The sequence below is a fragment of the Ceratotherium simum genome, chromosome 35 (genome assembly GCF_057802395.1).
Source record: "Ceratotherium simum simum isolate JZ-2026a chromosome 35, ASM5780239v1, whole genome shotgun sequence".
In the NCBI taxonomy this organism is placed as follows: domain Eukaryota; kingdom Metazoa; phylum Chordata; class Mammalia; order Perissodactyla; family Rhinocerotidae; genus Ceratotherium; species Ceratotherium simum.
The window spans coordinates 22309860-22327637 of record NC_141934.1 but is presented as its reverse complement, the minus strand read 5'-3'; the positions used below and the strand labels follow the sequence as shown (position 1 = coordinate 22327637).

The window sequence follows — 17778 nt, the reverse complement described above, 5'->3', positions numbered from 1 at the left end:
TGAGATGTGTGGTGTGGGACCAGAGTGTGGCTGAGAGGTAAAGACAGTAACACAGACTTGAGTGTTACTCTCAAGGGATGGGGTTGAAGGGTGAGAAAGAATAAACGAATAGGAAAAAAGAATGCTAGACCTCCCTTAATTTAGCTGGAGTATGGGAGAGAAAGGAAAGCTGGAAGGAACAGACTTCTCTGCCGTGTGGTTGTCTTCCTGGTTTAGATATGCTCAGTAGGCCAGGAGTGGTTTGGTCAGTCCAAAACCCAAAGGGATTACTTGGATCCTCTGGTTGTTAGCACATGGTGGTTACACTGTGGCTTTCCTTAGGATCTTGGAAATGAAGAAATAAGATTGCCATCTGGAGTTACTTTAAAATTAATGCATAATGAAGCCAAGTATGGCTATGTAGAATCTTCTTAATGAGAAAGAGTGGTTCCTAAGTCTACAAGATGGAACTGCAATGTGACAGTATATTCCTGTTTTTAAAGAAATGATATGGTCATGATGTGGGTTGGTCAACTTTGGAAATGTAGGAAAAAGAGCCACATATGCAGATGTTGAATAGTCTCTATCTAAGCCCTCCCTAGGAGATGGAGCCTGAGCTCATGACCTTGAGCTGTTTCCATCTTTTTGGTTGAGCCATCACTGATGAGGAGATAGATGTGAGGGTCCAGGGTAGTGTAGACCGGGCTGGCCATTACATTCCCTTCATTGAGTTCAAACTCTTCCTGATCTAACTGCATGCTTACCAAGGAACTATTTTTTTTTTGGTCTTTTGTTGTTGAAATTCAAACAATATAGAAGTATATAAAATAAAAAGCAAAAGTTCCCTTTCATTCCCCTGCCTCAGACTCACCCCTCAGAGGTCAGGTAATCTATGGCTTGATGTATCCCTTCCTGATCTTTTTCTGGGGAGACACAGACATACTCACAGAATTTGTCCTTTTTTTAAATACAAAAGTGGGATCATCTTGTTGGTAAGAAGTTTTCTGCTGATTATTTGCCTTCCCTCATTGGTCTGCCCCTAGTGAAAGCACGCACTGGTCATAAAGACACAGACTTCAAGAGTTCTAGACTCCACGATAGTTATTTCTCATTGTAAATTAATTGACTGGCTTATAGATCAGTTCCTAAAGGTTTACGATGCTCAACGTGTGAAATGGTTGGGATTCTGAGCTTCAGGGCTGAGGTGACTGTCTACACTGTGGGGCCAGTGAATAAATGCCACTCTGGGAGGCTTCTCAGGTAGTAGCCTGCCAGCCTTTCCCTGTTGTACATGTACGCCTCTCCTTACACTTGCCCTTGCCAGTGACTGTGAGCAGGAGCCTTGGTAGTATTTCTTACTTGCCTTTGTGCCCCCTGCAGGGAAGAAGGGCTAGCTAACTGTTGTGTGGCCCTTTTGTTGCCCTGGTATTCCCTGGGCCCTGCTGATCCATGGGGAAGAGTCCTCTGCCTTACCTTATGCTGTTTACTGCCAGCATAAGAATGAAATTGCCTTCTTAGTTCTTTGAGCCTCTCCTCCCACTTTCTTAGATTGGCTTTTTAGGTGCCCATAAATGAATGTGGAAAAACTGACGACAATGTTTGCATTCAGGCGGTGGTTGCAGGAATCCAGCAGGCTCACGCAGAACAGTTGGCCAACATGCGAATCCAGGATCTGAAAGTCAGCCTCAAACCCCTGCACTCTGTGAACAACCCCATTCTGAGGAAGAGGAAATTACTTGGGTAACTGAGCTTATTTCATCCATTTTCCTTCATGGCTGATGTGGCTGAGTGTAGGGTTCTAAAAGGTCAGCCAGGGGTCTGCCCTTTTTCTGCCTCTTAAGAAGATGGAAAGGATAAGCTCTTTAAATAGCATCAGAAGTTGGAGATACTCTATAGTTAATTATTTTATCTGAAAAATCTGTTGCCTTATGTTTAGAGTTAACATCTGTTGAGAGTTGGGTTTTGAGGTCTCACCTTGTTATTACCTCTCTCTCAAACTTTTAAAGCACCAAGCCAAAGGACTGTGTTTATATCCATGACCGTGAGAATGGAGCCGAGGATTCAAATGTTGCCTTGGAAAAGCTCCGAGATGTGATTGCTCAGTGTATTCTCCCCCAGGCTGGTAAAGGTCACGCCATTTACGAATGCTCTGTGTGTGTGTGTGTGTGTGTGTGCGTGCGTGTGCACACAAGTGCACATGCACATGATAAAAGGAGTGGTTTAATTTGAGGTTGTCTGTTTCATCTTTGTGTTATAAGAAAATAAGTATATAAATTAGTCTGTGCCCACTAAAAATAGTGGACAGTGAGTGGGAACTCAGAGATGTGGTAAGTTCTCCCCCTCCTTTGGTTTTCTGTGAAATTTCTAGTTGAGGTTTAATTGCCAGTGTCAGGCACAGCATATAATTTTCTGTTTTCTTAGTTTGTTAACGAGGGCACAGGATAGAGGATGGAGAATAGAAATTGTGGCAGGGTCAGGATCAAGTTGGGAAGGTCAGGAAACATCATTTCCAGAACCTTTAGAGTGCAAGGCTGTCATTAACTTGTGAATATAAAGAGAACACCTTCCAAGTTCAGAAGCGGCCCCTGCTGCTATTCGTATCATGGGCAGAGTGTGACTTATACATGGGTCCTTTTGAGTGACAGCTTTCTTGCAGTATGTTCTCTCTCCACTCATTGGGGTGTGATGGGCTTTTCTCAGCAGATTTTATTGAGATGCTTCAAGAAGTAGGCCAGAAAACTGTTGGGTTGACCTGTCTTCCTAGATTCTTTGTGTTTTAAGAGAACTCACATAGTGTACCTAAGATAGCCTTCCAAAGTAAGAAATGAGCCTAGGAGAAAGAAGGGAGCCCACTCAGCCTTGTTCTTCCTTCCTCTCTTAGTCTCTTGGGTTAACCCGGTGTTTTTGCTCAGCAATAGAGTCTGACACTGCCTATTTCCCATTCCCCAGTGCTAAGACTCTGGGGCTATCAGAGGATTTGTGTGAGACTGTCACAGTGAAAGAGCTCAAAGACTAGAAGTGGTGTACGTGTAATGTAGGGACTAGCACTAACGACAGTGTCTGGTAAAGTTTGCACTTTTAATCATCACTTCTCAATAAGTTGAACATCATGTCCTTCCATCTGTGACACTAAAATCCCATAATGCTACAGAAGAACGTAACTTCTTCAATTTTATCAATAGGAGAGAATGAAGATGAAAAGCTGAATGAAGTAATGCAGGAGGCTTGGAAGTATAACCGGGAATGCAAACTCCTAAGAGATACTCTGCAAAGCTTCAGCTGGAATGGTAGGAGCCTGAACTACTCCTTTCCCCAGGAATGCAGAAAAGTGATTATGTATAGAACATGTGTAGGATCTCTGGGGGCCAAGCCGGGGCTGTTTTCAGACCAAGTGAGGCTGGAGAGTGAGTGGAGTATTGTGGGACTCCACATTAGCCCTACATTAACTGCCCAAGCATGTCTGGACATCTGGCCCTTTCACTTGTTTTCCAGAGTTCAGATAAATTGTGTGTTGCAAATTTAACACTGCAGAGCCCTTGTCACACACCACTTGGGCAAAAAACCCCTCAGATTTCAGAACTCCTCCCAGATACCTGGGCTGTTGACTAGGTCATTAAGGAGCAGTATAGTCTGAAGGGGAGAAAGAGGGCAAAGTACCAGGGAGTCCAACCTGCTGATCTACTTATCTTAGAGAAGAGCTGTTTTACTAAAGAGTAGAGAGTTTGCCAGATCTGCTGCTCACTGAATTTTTTTCCCCAGGCAAACAAAGTAGAGATGTATTTCTTGAACTGCTTTTTGTATTGTCTTTCTATTTAGCAGACTAAACTAAACTTAAGCTCCAGGATGCTCAGAGAAGGGAGCAAACTCTTTGACTTCATTGCCTGGCTTGGTTCTTGGACATGAGAAATCCAAAGTACGAGCCTGGCCATTCCCATACTTGGAGGAGATTAGCTTCCCTGGGATTTTTTTTAAGATTTTGAAATATCAATACAGAAAAGTGATCACTCTTGAAGTGTGCACTTTGGATGAATTTTTAGAAAGTGAACACTCCCCTGTAAGCAGCACCTAGAACATGTAGTGGAACGTGGGCCCTCTTCTAGTCACTACCTCCCATGCCCAAGAGTAATCATGATCCCGATTTCTAGCACTATAAATTAATTTTGCCTGGTTTTGTATGTTAGGTAAATAGAATCAGACAAGTCTGTGTTCTTTTGTGTCTGGCTTCTTTTAGTCAACATTATATTTGTTGACTAAATCAATATATATATTTGATATATATATATCTGTTCTACTGTTGAATGGACATTTGGGTTGTTTCCAGGTTTTGGTAATTAAGAAAAGGCCTGCCAGGAACACTCTTGTGTATATATTTTGATGAACTCATTTCTCTTATGTACCTAGGATTGGAATTGCTGGTTCATGGGGGTATTCATTTGTTTGGCTTTAGTAGGTACTGCCACTGGTTTTCCAAAGTGGTTGTACCAATAATACTTCCACTAGCAGTGTTTGAGGGTTCTAGTTATTCTTCATCCACAGCAACACTTGCTATTGTCTATCATCTTTTTTATTTTAGTCATTCTGGTTATTATGTATCGGTATTGAAATGTCATTTTACTTTGCCTTTCCCTGATGACGTTTGAGCTTAAGCACTTTTTAAATATTTATTGGCTGTTTAGATTTCCTCTTTTGTGAAGTGCCTCTTCTTCTGCCCATTTTTCTATTGAGTTGTATCTTTTTCATAGATGTGAAGGAGTTCTTTATTCTGGATACGAGTCCTTTGTCAGACATACATAATACAAAGATCTTCTCCCTCTTTGTGGTTTCCTTCTGTGCTGTTGTAGTGAAGATTGGATTTTTACTGCTGGGTTAAATGAAACTGCTCAATTGCTACCTAAAAAATGGGAGATCTGGGGCCGGCCTGATGGCGTAATGGTTCAGTTTGCGTGCTCTACTTTGGTGGCCCAGGTTTCACAGGTTTGGATCATGGGCGCGGACCTAAGCACTGCTCATCAGGCCATGCTGTGGCAGTGTCCCACATACAAAATAGAGGAAGATTGGCATGGATGTTAGCTCAGGGACAATCTTCCTCACCACAAATTTAAAAAAAATTTTTTTTTAAATGGGGGATCTGAACTGCTTTTGATCAGTGTTGGGGATGGTTCCCCACTTGATGAGGGTGAATTTGATACTGGTAAGGTATATTTTATTGGGTCCCTGTCAAGAATCCATCACCTCCCAAACAGTTTGGAAACTGACATTTTTCTTTCTTGGGTTTCAGGTCGTGGATTCACAGATAAAGTAGATCGACTAAAACTGGCAGAAATTGTGAAGCAAGTGATAGAAGAGCAAACCATGTCCCATGAATCTCAATAATGACAGCTTCGGATGTTGTTTTTTAACAATTTGAAATATTATTCTTTAATGTATAAAGTAATTTTTATGTAAATTAATAAATCATAATTTCATTTCCACATTGCTTAAAGATACTGTATAGATTTAGATACAGGATTTACTAATAGTATAGTTCATTTATTTGTTTTTAAGAAAAGCTCAGTTCCTAGAGATACACTATGACTTTAGGACTATTTAGTCATAAGTTTGTAAGATGACAGATGGTATTGTCAAGCAAGATCTTTTTTTTTGTAGTAATGTATACAGAAACCATTTGCCAGCAGTAGACAAAGGACCAACTATACTGACCTTTCTGCTTAGTAAACAGTTGAATCAAGTACTGTGGAATCTGGTTTCAATTGCCCTGTGTATTTATTTTCTTTACTATCAGTAGATTAGCTCTGGTGCCAAGAAATTTTCGTGGATCCATGTTGCAGACTGCCTGCTGGAACTCACAGGATGCCAACTCCCATGATGGAAGAGACAGGGAGCTGAGCCCTCATTTCTCTTGTCCCTAATTCCCTAGGGAAAAGTGATAACATTTCTTTTTTCGTCATATTTTTTACAGGGTATTGGTGTGTTTCTTAACTCTAATGGGATTATCTTTTGAGTTTATTCTTTTCATGTTTAACCAGAGCTTCAGATTCCCCTCCCCTAAGGTCCTACTTTGTCTTCTCACCTTCCCCACAGCCCTCACCAGCTCCATTGCTTCTTATTTCCTTTCCCGTTCTTCTGGCCTCCTCCACGGGATGATTTTTCTGAGAAAGTTACATATCATAAAAACTGGACCATTGGATTAGCATCTAAAATGGTCCAGTTTTTTTCTCTAAAAGCTGCTCTTTTTCTCTGTCATGTTTCTGCCTGGGTTTCACGCTGGCATTCCCTGGACTGCATTTATTTTGTTTAGTACCTTTTATTTTCAGGAAGCATGGTTCTGGCCCAGAGATCAGCTGTTTCAATGGAAAACAAAGCTGGATGCTATTCTAGTTTTCTGTTGTGCATATGGGCTTCCATAACAAACCATTTTTATTTATTTATTTTTTGAGCAGTTTTTGGTGGGTACCTGTGTTGGCAAATAGAGCTCTAATAGGCAAACTCCAGTTCACAGAGCAGAGGAAGAAGGTCAGTAGGCTCAGTTATTCAGTTTTATTCCATCACATTCTCTTCAATCAAAATCAATCCCACAGAGCTCACTTATTTTCTAACTCCTCCACTTTGCTGAGTATGTCTTCAGGGTGACATTTGATTAGTATGCTCATATGTGTATGACTGACTGTGGGAATATATGATAAAAACACAAAGTATCTTCTAAGAATTAGCTTATTGCATTGGTTCCCTTTCATCTTGGAGAATTTATAATTCAGGGTATTTTTTGAGGTAAGGCTCACTAATCCTAGCTGATTGATAACTGGTAAAAATAGATACCCTGTAAGCAGCGTTCAGTACTTTTAAATGTAGCAAAATCTATGAGTTAGGCAGCAGAGAAAAAATGTTTTCTTACTTACTGACCAAAAAACTTAGCTGAGAGTTGAATTAAGGGTTGAATTAAATTATTCTGTTTTTCAGGTCTTACAAATCACTTCTTACAATCAGGAAAAACTCTGCGCTTGTTTGTAGAACAACTGACACTCGTTTTTCTTAGGGCAGAGGTTTCAGTATTTGCTGGGGAGAGGAAGGCAGTAATTAACTTTGTTACTCTTCTTTTTCTTCAGAGGAACCTTCTAGCATGCGCAGTCTACCATTAACTTCTCAGATTTGTTATCTGCATGTCTTCTAAAGGCTCAGGATGGTTTTTTTCCTTCAATGTGTGGTGAATTTTAGGCATGATCTAAAAGGGTCTCCAAATGATGCTTCCTTTTACTCTGACCAGCAGTTGCCTGTGTTTCAGTCACTTCAGGCTGAACTAATCTGGCCCCTAAAATGAGTGCTGTGTCCAGACACGTCCAGATGAGCACCACGCTGGAAGTATGTGAATACACTGCCATTATAACTCCAGAGTGGGTCCTACCCTGGACAGAGCTCCTTGACAAAACAATAGCTCCCAAAGGACTTCAAAGTGGAGTTTTGTTTGTGGTCTTTGTTTGGTCTTCAAACTGGAGTTTTGTTTGTGGAGTTTGTTTGTAGGCTAGGAGCAAATTCTGCTTTCACATACCAGTCAGGTTTATTAAGAAAGCAAAATTTGCATGTAACTGGAAGTAAAAAAAAATCATTCTTGTTTCTCTGGCCTGTCTCTCTAACACCTGTACCTGTGGAAAGTTCACGTTCTAAGAACAGTTCTCGCAGGCAGGAGGTTAGTTTCCAGTTTTCCCACATGATTTGCTAACCCTCTGCTTACTAAAACCATTATTTATCACTCAAATACCATTAGACTTTACTGTACTTATACATCTGCTTGATGTAAAACAACTTGTGTGTCTTTCTGGCTAATATATTGTATAAGCATAGGAGAATACCTGTCAGAAATTTATTGTTTCAAACATATATATAGGAGGAACTGCTTTTTAAAAAGAGTTTTGTGCTTGTATTCATTTGAGAAAGAACAAGTTGAAGGAATTATTGGTTAAAGAAGGCAAATGATTTAAATCAGATCTTGTGTGTGAATGCTTGCGTGTGCCTGTATTTATTGAAGAAAATGTGTTTCAATTTGAGAATTGGAAAATTGGATATTTAATTTTAATTATATTTTTATTTATTTAAAAAGTAGAAGTGTTCTTTCATTATTGATTTGGTTCTTTTATCCTACAAAATGACTTAATTTGCCCTGTCTGTTTTGGTTAAGACACAGGGAAACACCCTAAGCCTATGATAAATTCCAAATTATATAATTTTGAGGCTTTACTCTTATATAAAATACAAGGAGAAAAGAAATCCAGCCAGAAATCATTTCATCTTTTTTGTATAATTTTTTTAATGGTTTGTGATATGACAGTATGAATGTTCTTGCTAGATGCTAATGATAAATTTTATCATCTGTATTAGGAATTAAATATTAGTAATTGGGGATAATGAGTTGATCTGCTTTCATGCTCATATCTGAGATTTTGTGGTGCCATACCATTCCTTTTTGAATTAGATAGGGCATTTCCCCATTTTTGAGTGTTACTTTTAAACATAACCTTATTTTAAAGGTTTTATATTGTAAATATTTGACTTAATATAAAGTTATTTTTATGAAAGATAAAAGATGTAGAGTCTTACTTTAGTGCATCTTAGAATGCACAGGAGAATAACTGGCTGGGCAAGAAATATGGATAGATAGGGTTTTTTTTCCCTTTAAAATCTGTACTGTTAAATATACCAGGAAATCAAGATATTACAGTTCAATTTTAGTTTAAAAAGTGAAGAAATCTTTTAAAAGTTCTTATAGAGTCCATTTTTATTTTCTTGATGAAATGGTGACTAGATAACCTGGTTAATCAGACTTTGTTTTTACACCAGAGTTTGTCTTTATGTTGAGGCAGTTGGGAGGAATTGAACTTTGATCCTAGTCACTTATATACCTCCATAGGGAAACTGAGCTCATTTCATTTAACACTTACTATGCCTATGTATTAGGAAAACAACTTTTTTTTTTTTAATAATAATAGCTCCCATTTATTGACTACTTAGAATGTACCAGGCACTGTGTGCTGAGCAGTTTACAGCTATCATCACATTTAATTCTCATATCAATCCTGAAAGATGAGTATTATCTCCTTTTTATTTTATTGTTTTTTGCTCTTTTATTTTTTTTAAAAAATTTTTTGTTTATTGCAGTAACATTGGTTTATAATGTATAAATTTCAGGCGTACATCATTATACTTCTATTTCTGCATAGATTACATCATGTTCACCACCCAAATACTAATTACAACCCATCACCACACACATGTGCCGAATTATCCCTTTTGCCCTCCTCCCTCCCCCCTTCCCCTCTGGTAACCACCAATCCAATCTCTGTCTCTCTGTGTTTGTTTATTGTTGTTATTATCTAACTACTTAATGAAGGAAATCATACGGTATTTGACCTTCTCCCTCTGACTTATTTCACTTTGCATAATACTCTCAATGTCCATCCATGTTGTCACAAATGGCTGGATTTCATCGTTTCTTATGGCTGAGTAGTATTCCATTGTGTCTATATACCACATCTTCTTTATCCATTCGTCCCTTGATGGGCACTTAGGTTGCTTCCAAGTCTTGGCTATTGTGAATAATGCTGCAGTGAACACAGGGGTGCATGTATCTTTATGCATTGGTGTTTTCAAGTTCTTTGGATAAATACCCAGCAGTGGAATAGCTGGATCATATGGTAGTTCTATCTTTGATTTTTTGAGGAAAACTTCTTTGTAGAGAAAAATTATGTTTATATGAAGATATAAAATGTCTGAACTCATCTGTTATGAACAAAGGCTAATGAGGGAGAATCTGTGCATCCACATACAATTTTTCTTGAATTAAAGGAAAAAAACAGACACTGACAAAAGAAGGTTGGACTGAGAAACTGTACCCTGAATACTACAGAAATGAAGAAAAGAGGCAGTGGGCAACAGAGAACTTTGTCCTGCTCAGAGATCCCCAAAGAATCCCTGTCCCCTCCCCCCAACCTCCTGCCAGAATGTTGGGTTTCAAAGAATCAGCAGATTAACGGATATCAGGAGTAGCGTGGCCTCGGCTGAGGATAAGGATAATTTGCCTGAGTTTCGGTACTGGCTAAATCATTACAAAGCTTGTACTTGGTATATCTCCCTGTGAGGGTGAAGGGAACTTAGCCAAGGAACCTTAAAGCTGTTGCTGTTGGGAGAAAGTCATACAGTAAGGAAACTACTGAAGATCAAGAGAGAGAGAAGCAAGAATGAAAACATAGCCCCGAAGTCTGTAAGACTTAGAGCCGGGCAGCAGCTACTTATAAGGGAGTCAGCATAGATCTGGGGTTAATACCTGAGTCTCTGAGGCTCAGCATGCCAGAGAGAGCTGCTGCTGATGGACACAGGCCCTGCATCATCAACTGAGTCACTGGGGACATGTCAGTGGCAGCCTCTATGAGAGGTTCTGCCTCTGTACTGCCTTCTCGATGGAAAAACCAAGTGGCCTTGAAAGAGGGTAAGATAAAGTTTCAGACTTGGGCTCAGCAGAAGATGAACTTGAGACTGGGGCCAGCACCAGGCTCTTCATGTGTCAGGTTAGGGATTATGTTGCTGTTAGTGATTTTTCTGCCAAGCATGTACTGTGATCTGGGATCTGTATATTACACTTTCTATGAAATAATTATTCCCAAGCAGCTGACAGTCAAGGGAAGGGAAGACCCAGTGGAAAAGGCATCTTACATGCTATTTATGCAGGGCCAGAAGCAGCTGATTCACCTGAAGGTGAAGAGAGACTATTTTGTGGATAACTTTCCAGTCTTCAGCTACCACAATGGCAGCCTGGGACAAGAAATGCCCTTCATCTCACGTGACTGTCACTACGAAGGCTACATAGAAGGCATCCCAGGTTCTTTTGTTTCTGTCAACACCTGCTCAGGCCTCAGGGGCATCCTGATTAAGGGGGGAAAATCCTATGGCATTGAGCCCATGGACTCTTCAAAACGGTTTGAACACGTGTTGTACACCATGGCACACGAAGCTGGAATCTCCTGTAGTGTCACTTCCGAAGACAGCCAAGTGGCGTCCACCAGCCAGCAACAAGGGAGCAGGAAGCCTCACAGTCCACAGGCGCTGTCCTACTTGTGGTCACACACCAAGTATGTGGAGATGTTTGTCGTGGTCAACAACCAGCGGTTCCAAATGTGGGGCAGTAACATCAATGAGACAGTCCAGAGAGTGATGGACATCATTGCTCTGGCCAACAGCTTCACTAGGGGAATAAACACCGAGGTGGTGCTGGCTGGAATGGAGATTTGGACCGAGGGGGACCTCATAGAGGTCCCAGTGGACTTGCAAGTTACACTCAAGAATTTCAATAGCTGGAGACAAGAGAAGCTCTTCCAACGTGTGAAGCATGATGTCGCCCACATGATTGTTGGACATCGTCCTGAAGAGGATATGGGACAGGCATTTCTCAACGGTGCCTGTTCAAGCGGCTTTGCAGCAGCTGTTGAATCCTTCCATCATGAAGATGTCCTCCTGTTTGCAGCGCTCATGGTCCATGAGCTGGGGCACAACTTGGGTATTCAGCACGACCACTCGGCCTGCATTTGTAAAGATACACGCTTTTGCCTCATGCATGAAAATATCACTAAAGAAAGTGGCTTCAGCAACTGCAGCTCTGATGACTTCTACCAGTTCCTCCTTGAACTCAAAGGCGCCTGCCTATTCAACAAGCCTCAGCACAAAGGCCGCATGCGTAGGAATGCTGAATGTGGTAATGGTGTGGTGGAAGGCGATGAGCAGTGTGACTGTGGTTCTTTCTGTGCCAGTCACCCGTGCTGTGACCAAACATGTAACCTGAGGGAGCATGCACAGTGTAGTGATGGACTCTGCTGTTTCGCTTGCCAATGGAGAAATACAGGATTCATGTGCCGTCCTCCTTTGGGAGAGTGTGACCTCCCAGAGTATTGTAATGGTTCCTCTGGAGAATGCCCCACAGACAGCTATAAGCAAGATGGTACATCATGTGATTTAATTCACTATTGTGTTGGGGGTCGGTGTAAGAACCCTGATAATCAATGCATTGGTATATATGGGCACCCTGCAAGGTCTGCGCCAGAAGACTGTTACATTTCAATGAACAGCAAAGGGGACCGATTTGGAAACTGTGGCCGTCCTACCTTGGCTAGGTCAAGATATGTTAAGTGTGTAGATGATAATTTATTTTGTGGGAAACTTATATGTACAAATATTAGACGGGTACCACGAGTCAAACCGGGACATTCACTGATCCAGGTCGCTCATGAAAATGACTTCTGTTGGAGCATGGATGCATATAACACTACTGATATCCCTGATGATGGAGATGTGCACACTGGCACTCTTTGTGCCCCACACAAAGTGTGCATGAATTACTCCTGCACTGATCACGCTGTGCTCAACTATGACTGTGAACCAGCAGAAATGTGTAATGGGAAAGGAGTTTGCAACAATTTAAAGCACTGCCATTGTGAGGCTGGCTATGCCCCTCCTGACTGCAGAGATCCTGGAAATGGGGGTAGTGTGGACAGTGGTCCTCCTGGCAAAACAATGTTTGAAAATCTAAGTGCAGGTGAAAGTCGCAGTCCAATTAAGCGTGGGAATGAAGTTAAACGTCTTGGCATGATAATTTTCATACTCCCTATATTTCTTATAGTATTATTGTTACTTTTATTACTTATCATTAGCCTCAATGCTGGAATTGAGTCAGTAGAGACGCCAGGGGGCTCCACAGTATTGAGCTCAGAGGAGACTGTGGAGTCCTTACAGGAGATCGAACCAGAGGATGTCCCAAAGGAGGCACCACAGGAAGCCCCTCCAGAGGAGGCCCCACCACCGGAGCAGGCCCCACCACCGGAGGCTCCAGCCCAGGAGCAGGTCCCACCCCAGGAGCAGGCCCCACCCCAGGAGCAGGCCCCATCCCTGGCGGCCCCACCCCAGGAGCAGGCCCCACCCCCAGAGGCCCCACCCCAGGAGCAGGCCCCACCCCCGGAGGCCCCACCCCCACAGGCCCCACCACTGGCCCCAGAACAGCCTGCACCATAAGAGGTGAAGGACAGAAATAACCACAGGCAGAAGAGTAGTGGAGGAAGAAGCCAAATACATGAAATACTTCAAGCACCGAGTGGGAATAAGAGGCTCAGAGAGGCAAAGGTGAAGTGGGAACTGATAGCTCCAGTGGCTCAGATTGGACTCTATAGTCTATGGAAACATACGAATGTGGGAGGAGAGAACTCCCTGCTTACAATATTCATTTTAGCAATTTGCTTATGTATTCATATATGAAATCACACATGAAGTATCCTATATTTTTGCTTTTTCCCATTTCATGAAACTTATTTAAGCTCTTCTCATGCATTATTGCTATCAATGTCTTGATTCATTTGGGCCCATTTCTGAGCTGAAATTATTTTTCAGGACATACGATCTTCCATCTATTTTGTTTGATAAAATATATTATCTGTACCTATATTACTATCACTGGATTATTCATCCCAGTCACAATAATGCATTATTTTAGGGACAGTATCTACTGAGTATCTAATTTGCCCTGACAGTTTCTATTCATGAAATAGAGGTAATTCAAAATAAATAAAAGGCTATTTTCAGATGAAGCATCACTTCAGATTCCATGCAACCTAGTCCTTGGGGCTTCTTTATTTCAGGGTTCTCTGGATGGGGCTATATCTGATCCAGGGTGGTCTGATCACAGGGGTCTGGGTGCATGCGGCAGGGATAGGCAACTGAGCTAAGGGGACCCTTACATATTGCTGAGTTCATGTTGGAGGATTTTGTTATTTCCTTTCATTTTTTTCCTTACTTTCTATATTGAAGTTGATATTTTGTCTACTAACAATTCATAGGAACCTCCCCAATAGGAGGTAACAATACTTTGGATGTGGTAGTTATTTGTGAAGAGAGCACAAAGCACACATAATAATGACTTTGCCCATTCTGTGCAAGACACTGTGCTGAACACTTTACATTCATTGTCTTAATTAATGTAATCCTCCCATCTGCCATATGAGACCTGCATCTCGTACATGAGGAAACAGAGACCAGAGAGTTTTGCTCTAGAGCTGGTAAGGGGTGGAACCTGCGTCCCGCCCCAGGTATGACTGAATCTACATGCTCCACTGCCTCATGAGCCTTTGCCTTCAGTTAAAAAACAGTGATCGGGAAGACAATCGATATGTCCTTAACTGCCCAGAACATGGCTTCTTCCTCAGTGACTAATGAAACAAAAGCCTTACAAACAGATGCTGACCTCTATCATGAACCTGCCACACTGTGTAGTCACGATCGATGAAAGTGTCTCTTCCCCTATTACATCCTGACCTCATGGAGCAGCAGGTTTGTGTCTTATTCAGCTCTGGGGGCCCAGCTCATTGTCGGTACACAGTAAATGTTGACCAAGTGAACGAGTTAACCAGAGCCAACCTTAAAAACAGGAGGGTTCCTTCTGCGCATGCTACTTGCTAGTTCCTGGGCAAGACACAACCAAAACCTCGCCCAGGGGCAGTGGTGTTACAAGTTGAGTGTTCTGAGTCTCAGGGAAGTTCCTGAGCATCAGTCCCTGACGATACATTCGCTGAGTCCCTCTTCTAACTGCCCACCCTATGTGAGTAAAAGAGAACAAACGAAGGCTAAGTAAGACCTAGCTTCTGTTTTCAAGAAGCTTGTGTTAATTACTTGGGGTGGAACAAAACTAAACTTCAGAGCACAATCCAAAATCAAGCCTTCAGTTATGTAAATTTCCAGGTCATGAGATTTGCTGGGAACCAAATCTCAGAATGTTCTATGCCAGAAGATCAAGATTCATGGTGAAAACACACCATTAGTTGACAGTCACCTGAGAGCTTTGAGCACGAGGGTGAAAGTGGGTGACTGAAGGCCTCCAAATGTAAACTTGTCACTAGAGACTTTTGAAAAAGGTGTGGAGGATTTCTGCTGAGAAGCACTTCAGTGGAGAACAGAAGGGGTAACCTTCCTAACTGCATATGCTGATGGTGACTATAATAAAAGCTAATTAGCATCACATATTCTTAAAAACTTACCAAATGTAAGGGAAACCCGATTTGAGTTTCAGGTACATATGCTTAGCTAATTTAATGACATTCTTTAAAGACAAAAAGTCAGGTAGATAGTTGGGAATCAATCAATAAATCCTAAATAGGATTTCACAATATTTGACAACAAAATTTATAAAAATTTAGCAAATGTGGGAGCCGTATAGACTATTTTTAATTTTTAGCTGCTGTCCTTATGAGTGACCCTCAGGTTTGCAAGACCAGGTTGAAGCCAAGCAACAAAGGTTAACACAGGTATTTGAACGAACTTCCTCTGAAAAAGTGATGGGAAATTGGACATATTGACAAATTGTCAGGTGAATCTTAAAACGTGTGGAAACTCCAAACTCCAGGGACGGACGGTTGAAGCTCTTTAGGACACACTGCAGCAGGGAAGTGACCAATTTTAATGTGGGCAGGAGAGAGAAGGTAGGGCAACTCGGGTCTGAAATCCCAGGGTCACAGTTCAGTGTTCTGCACCTTGTGTTACCGCTTCTACGGTGTGCACTCGTTCGCCTGATTCCTCTCCCCATTATGTGTGGGGGATTCTGAGGAGAGCTTGCTTACACTTTCCAATAATCTGTGTTGGTGGTCATTCACGACCCAGGCAGCTGCTGCCCCGGGAGACCCTGATAGTGACTCCTTGTCATCCTTTACCTGCCTTCCCTGGGTGGCTATTGTCCTCTCTGTGCTCCCTACGGCCAGCGGAGACCGAGGCCCGTCCTTAGTTCCCAAAGCACAGCCAAGTCCAGGCTCTAGATTTTTATCCAGACTTGGGGGAAACAAAGGAACATTACAATGTGGACAAGAACATATTTGGATGCTGCCACTATTAATGTTCCTGGAGTCCAGAGGTCATGCCCCTCCCTGGGAGACTTGAATGGGTCTTCTCTTTCTTTGGATGTCCCCAGCCTGCCATCTTTTCTGGTCCATATAGGAGTGCTTTTGGGAATGTCCTCATAACTTGGAGTCAAACTCCACTCTCTCCTCTGCAGCTTGGTTGAAGGAAAAAGAAGAGATTTACGTTAAACACAGGTGACATTATCAACCTCACAGGGATGCAATTCTGCACTAAATGATGTTTTATATTAGTTTGCAAAACTTTTTGAAAATTTATTAAAAATTTAAAAATATTTCTCGTGTTTAGAATCTTAATTTCAGAGTAGAGTGTTGATGTTTCCCTTGGGCAAATATGCTCACTGAAATGTCTTCTCAAAACCAAGAGCAGACTTCCTCCAAGAATGTTTGCAAATGCTGACTCTTTAAAATTAATATTCCCCTGCTTCTGGAAATTAAGCTTTAAAAATTATTGAACTAGGGAAGAAGAGGAAAAAAAGATCCAATACCACTTTTGTTATTTAATAAAATTGTGGAAGTCTTACATAAGGAGGTTATGCCGGAATGAAATATGTGAGGATAACGAAGGTGTTGGAGCAATTTGTGAATGACAAAGACATGGTGACTCTTCTCACAGTCAGAAAATATTTTTTTAAATACTTGAAAAGACAACATCGGAGGTGGAATCATGACTGACCAAGTGTTTGCAACCTCACGCCTGTTTCATTGCTGTAATCTATCTAACTGGGCTCTCCAATGTCCTTCCTAAGATTCCCCAGACGCTGATTCTGTCACCACAGTCAAGTTCGGGAACTTCCACTGCTCCTCCTTTTTCTAGAGTAGAAAATGTAAACTTGGTGTGGCATTAAAGGACTGCAACAATTGGGTCCCCCTGTCCGTTTCCTACCGTTATCTCCTATGACTTTTGAAAACAAGCATTTCTTCCCATCAGCTCGTCTAACAGGAAGAACCTCTGTCCTTGTTACATACCACGGCCACCTCCCACTCTGGGCCTTTGATCATAGTCTTGTTCCCACTGAATGACCTTACTCTTCCCTACCCCTATTTAGTTCAACTCTCACAGCTCCAGCGACGCCCTTGAAACTGCTCCAGCATACCTTTCTCTACTTTTTTGAATGAAACATGGGTTCTCTTTGAGGATACTCATGGAAAGAACCTATAGGGGAGTCTGTCTGAAACAGACCATCAAGTGGTCGTTTCCTATAGGACAGGGGGCCTTTATGCGTCCTTGTCGTAGAGTGAAATTTCCAGTTGGTACTTTGAGAGTGAGCAATGTGTTTACTCATGGAACATGTTCTCAGAATCTCAAATTCTGGAGGTACTCATGCATTCGTGAAGAAATGGAAAGAAAACCTTGTAAGAGACAAAAGGAATAAACTCTGAAACCACAACATTTCTCCTAGTAATGCATTTTCAGTCACCTAATAATCACGAGCTGGGTGTTAGTGCAGACAATTTCACACGAAAAATAGAAATATAAAAGGCATAGTGTCATTGCCAGGGAACAGGAGAAAACGCTCTCCCTCATGCTCTCCACTGACCCCTTATCCACCCAAAGCCATCCTTTATAGTTCCATGGATAAATTGGGTCATTACAAAAATAAAGAAATGCAAATAAATATGCCAAATAAAGCAAAGGCTACCAATTAATTCTTTGCTTTTTCAAAATGAGACTGGACTCCAACTTTGAGGTAACTGATGTGTCATGATTTAAGGAAAGTTCACGGACAGGAATCTCCTCATAGGAAAACTAAAACTGTTGCAACAAAATGGTATCAGTACATCAAATCCCCCAACTATTGAGTCTACATTGAAGTACTTACGTTTAATATAATGATGCACCTAAAAAAGGAACCTGTTACTTTTATTCATG

The 17778-nt window shown here is 41.5% G+C and overlaps 2 protein-coding genes across 4 annotated transcripts in view; both read left to right on the top strand.

The window, feature by feature from the left end:
- MAPKAPK5 (MAPK activated protein kinase 5) overlaps positions 1–5707 on the top strand; it is a 39819-nt gene extending 34112 nt beyond the window's left edge. For 2 of the 3 annotated variants that reach the window (XM_014787104.2, XM_087424208.1), the window contains 4 exons: positions 1589–1719; positions 1986–2107; positions 3162–3266; positions 5258–5707. In XM_014787104.2, the coding sequence (XP_014642590.1) occupies positions 1589–1719; positions 1986–2107; positions 3162–3266; positions 5258–5352 (453 nt within the window). In that variant the 3' untranslated portion in view covers positions 5353–5707. The remainder of the gene's footprint in view (positions 1–1588; positions 1720–1985; positions 2108–3161; positions 3267–5257) is intronic. The other variant, XM_004429972.3, reaches the window with a different exon arrangement.
- Positions 5708–8215: 2508 nt separating this feature from the next.
- LOC106801749 (disintegrin and metalloproteinase domain-containing protein 1-like) lies at positions 8216–15759 on the top strand. Its single transcript, XM_014787234.2, has one exon. It carries the CDS (start codon positions 10375–10377, stop codon positions 13021–13023), a length of 2649 nt encoding a protein of 882 aa, XP_014642720.2. The 5' UTR covers positions 8216–10374; the 3' UTR covers positions 13024–15759.
- Positions 15760–17778: the final 2019 nt, after the last annotated feature.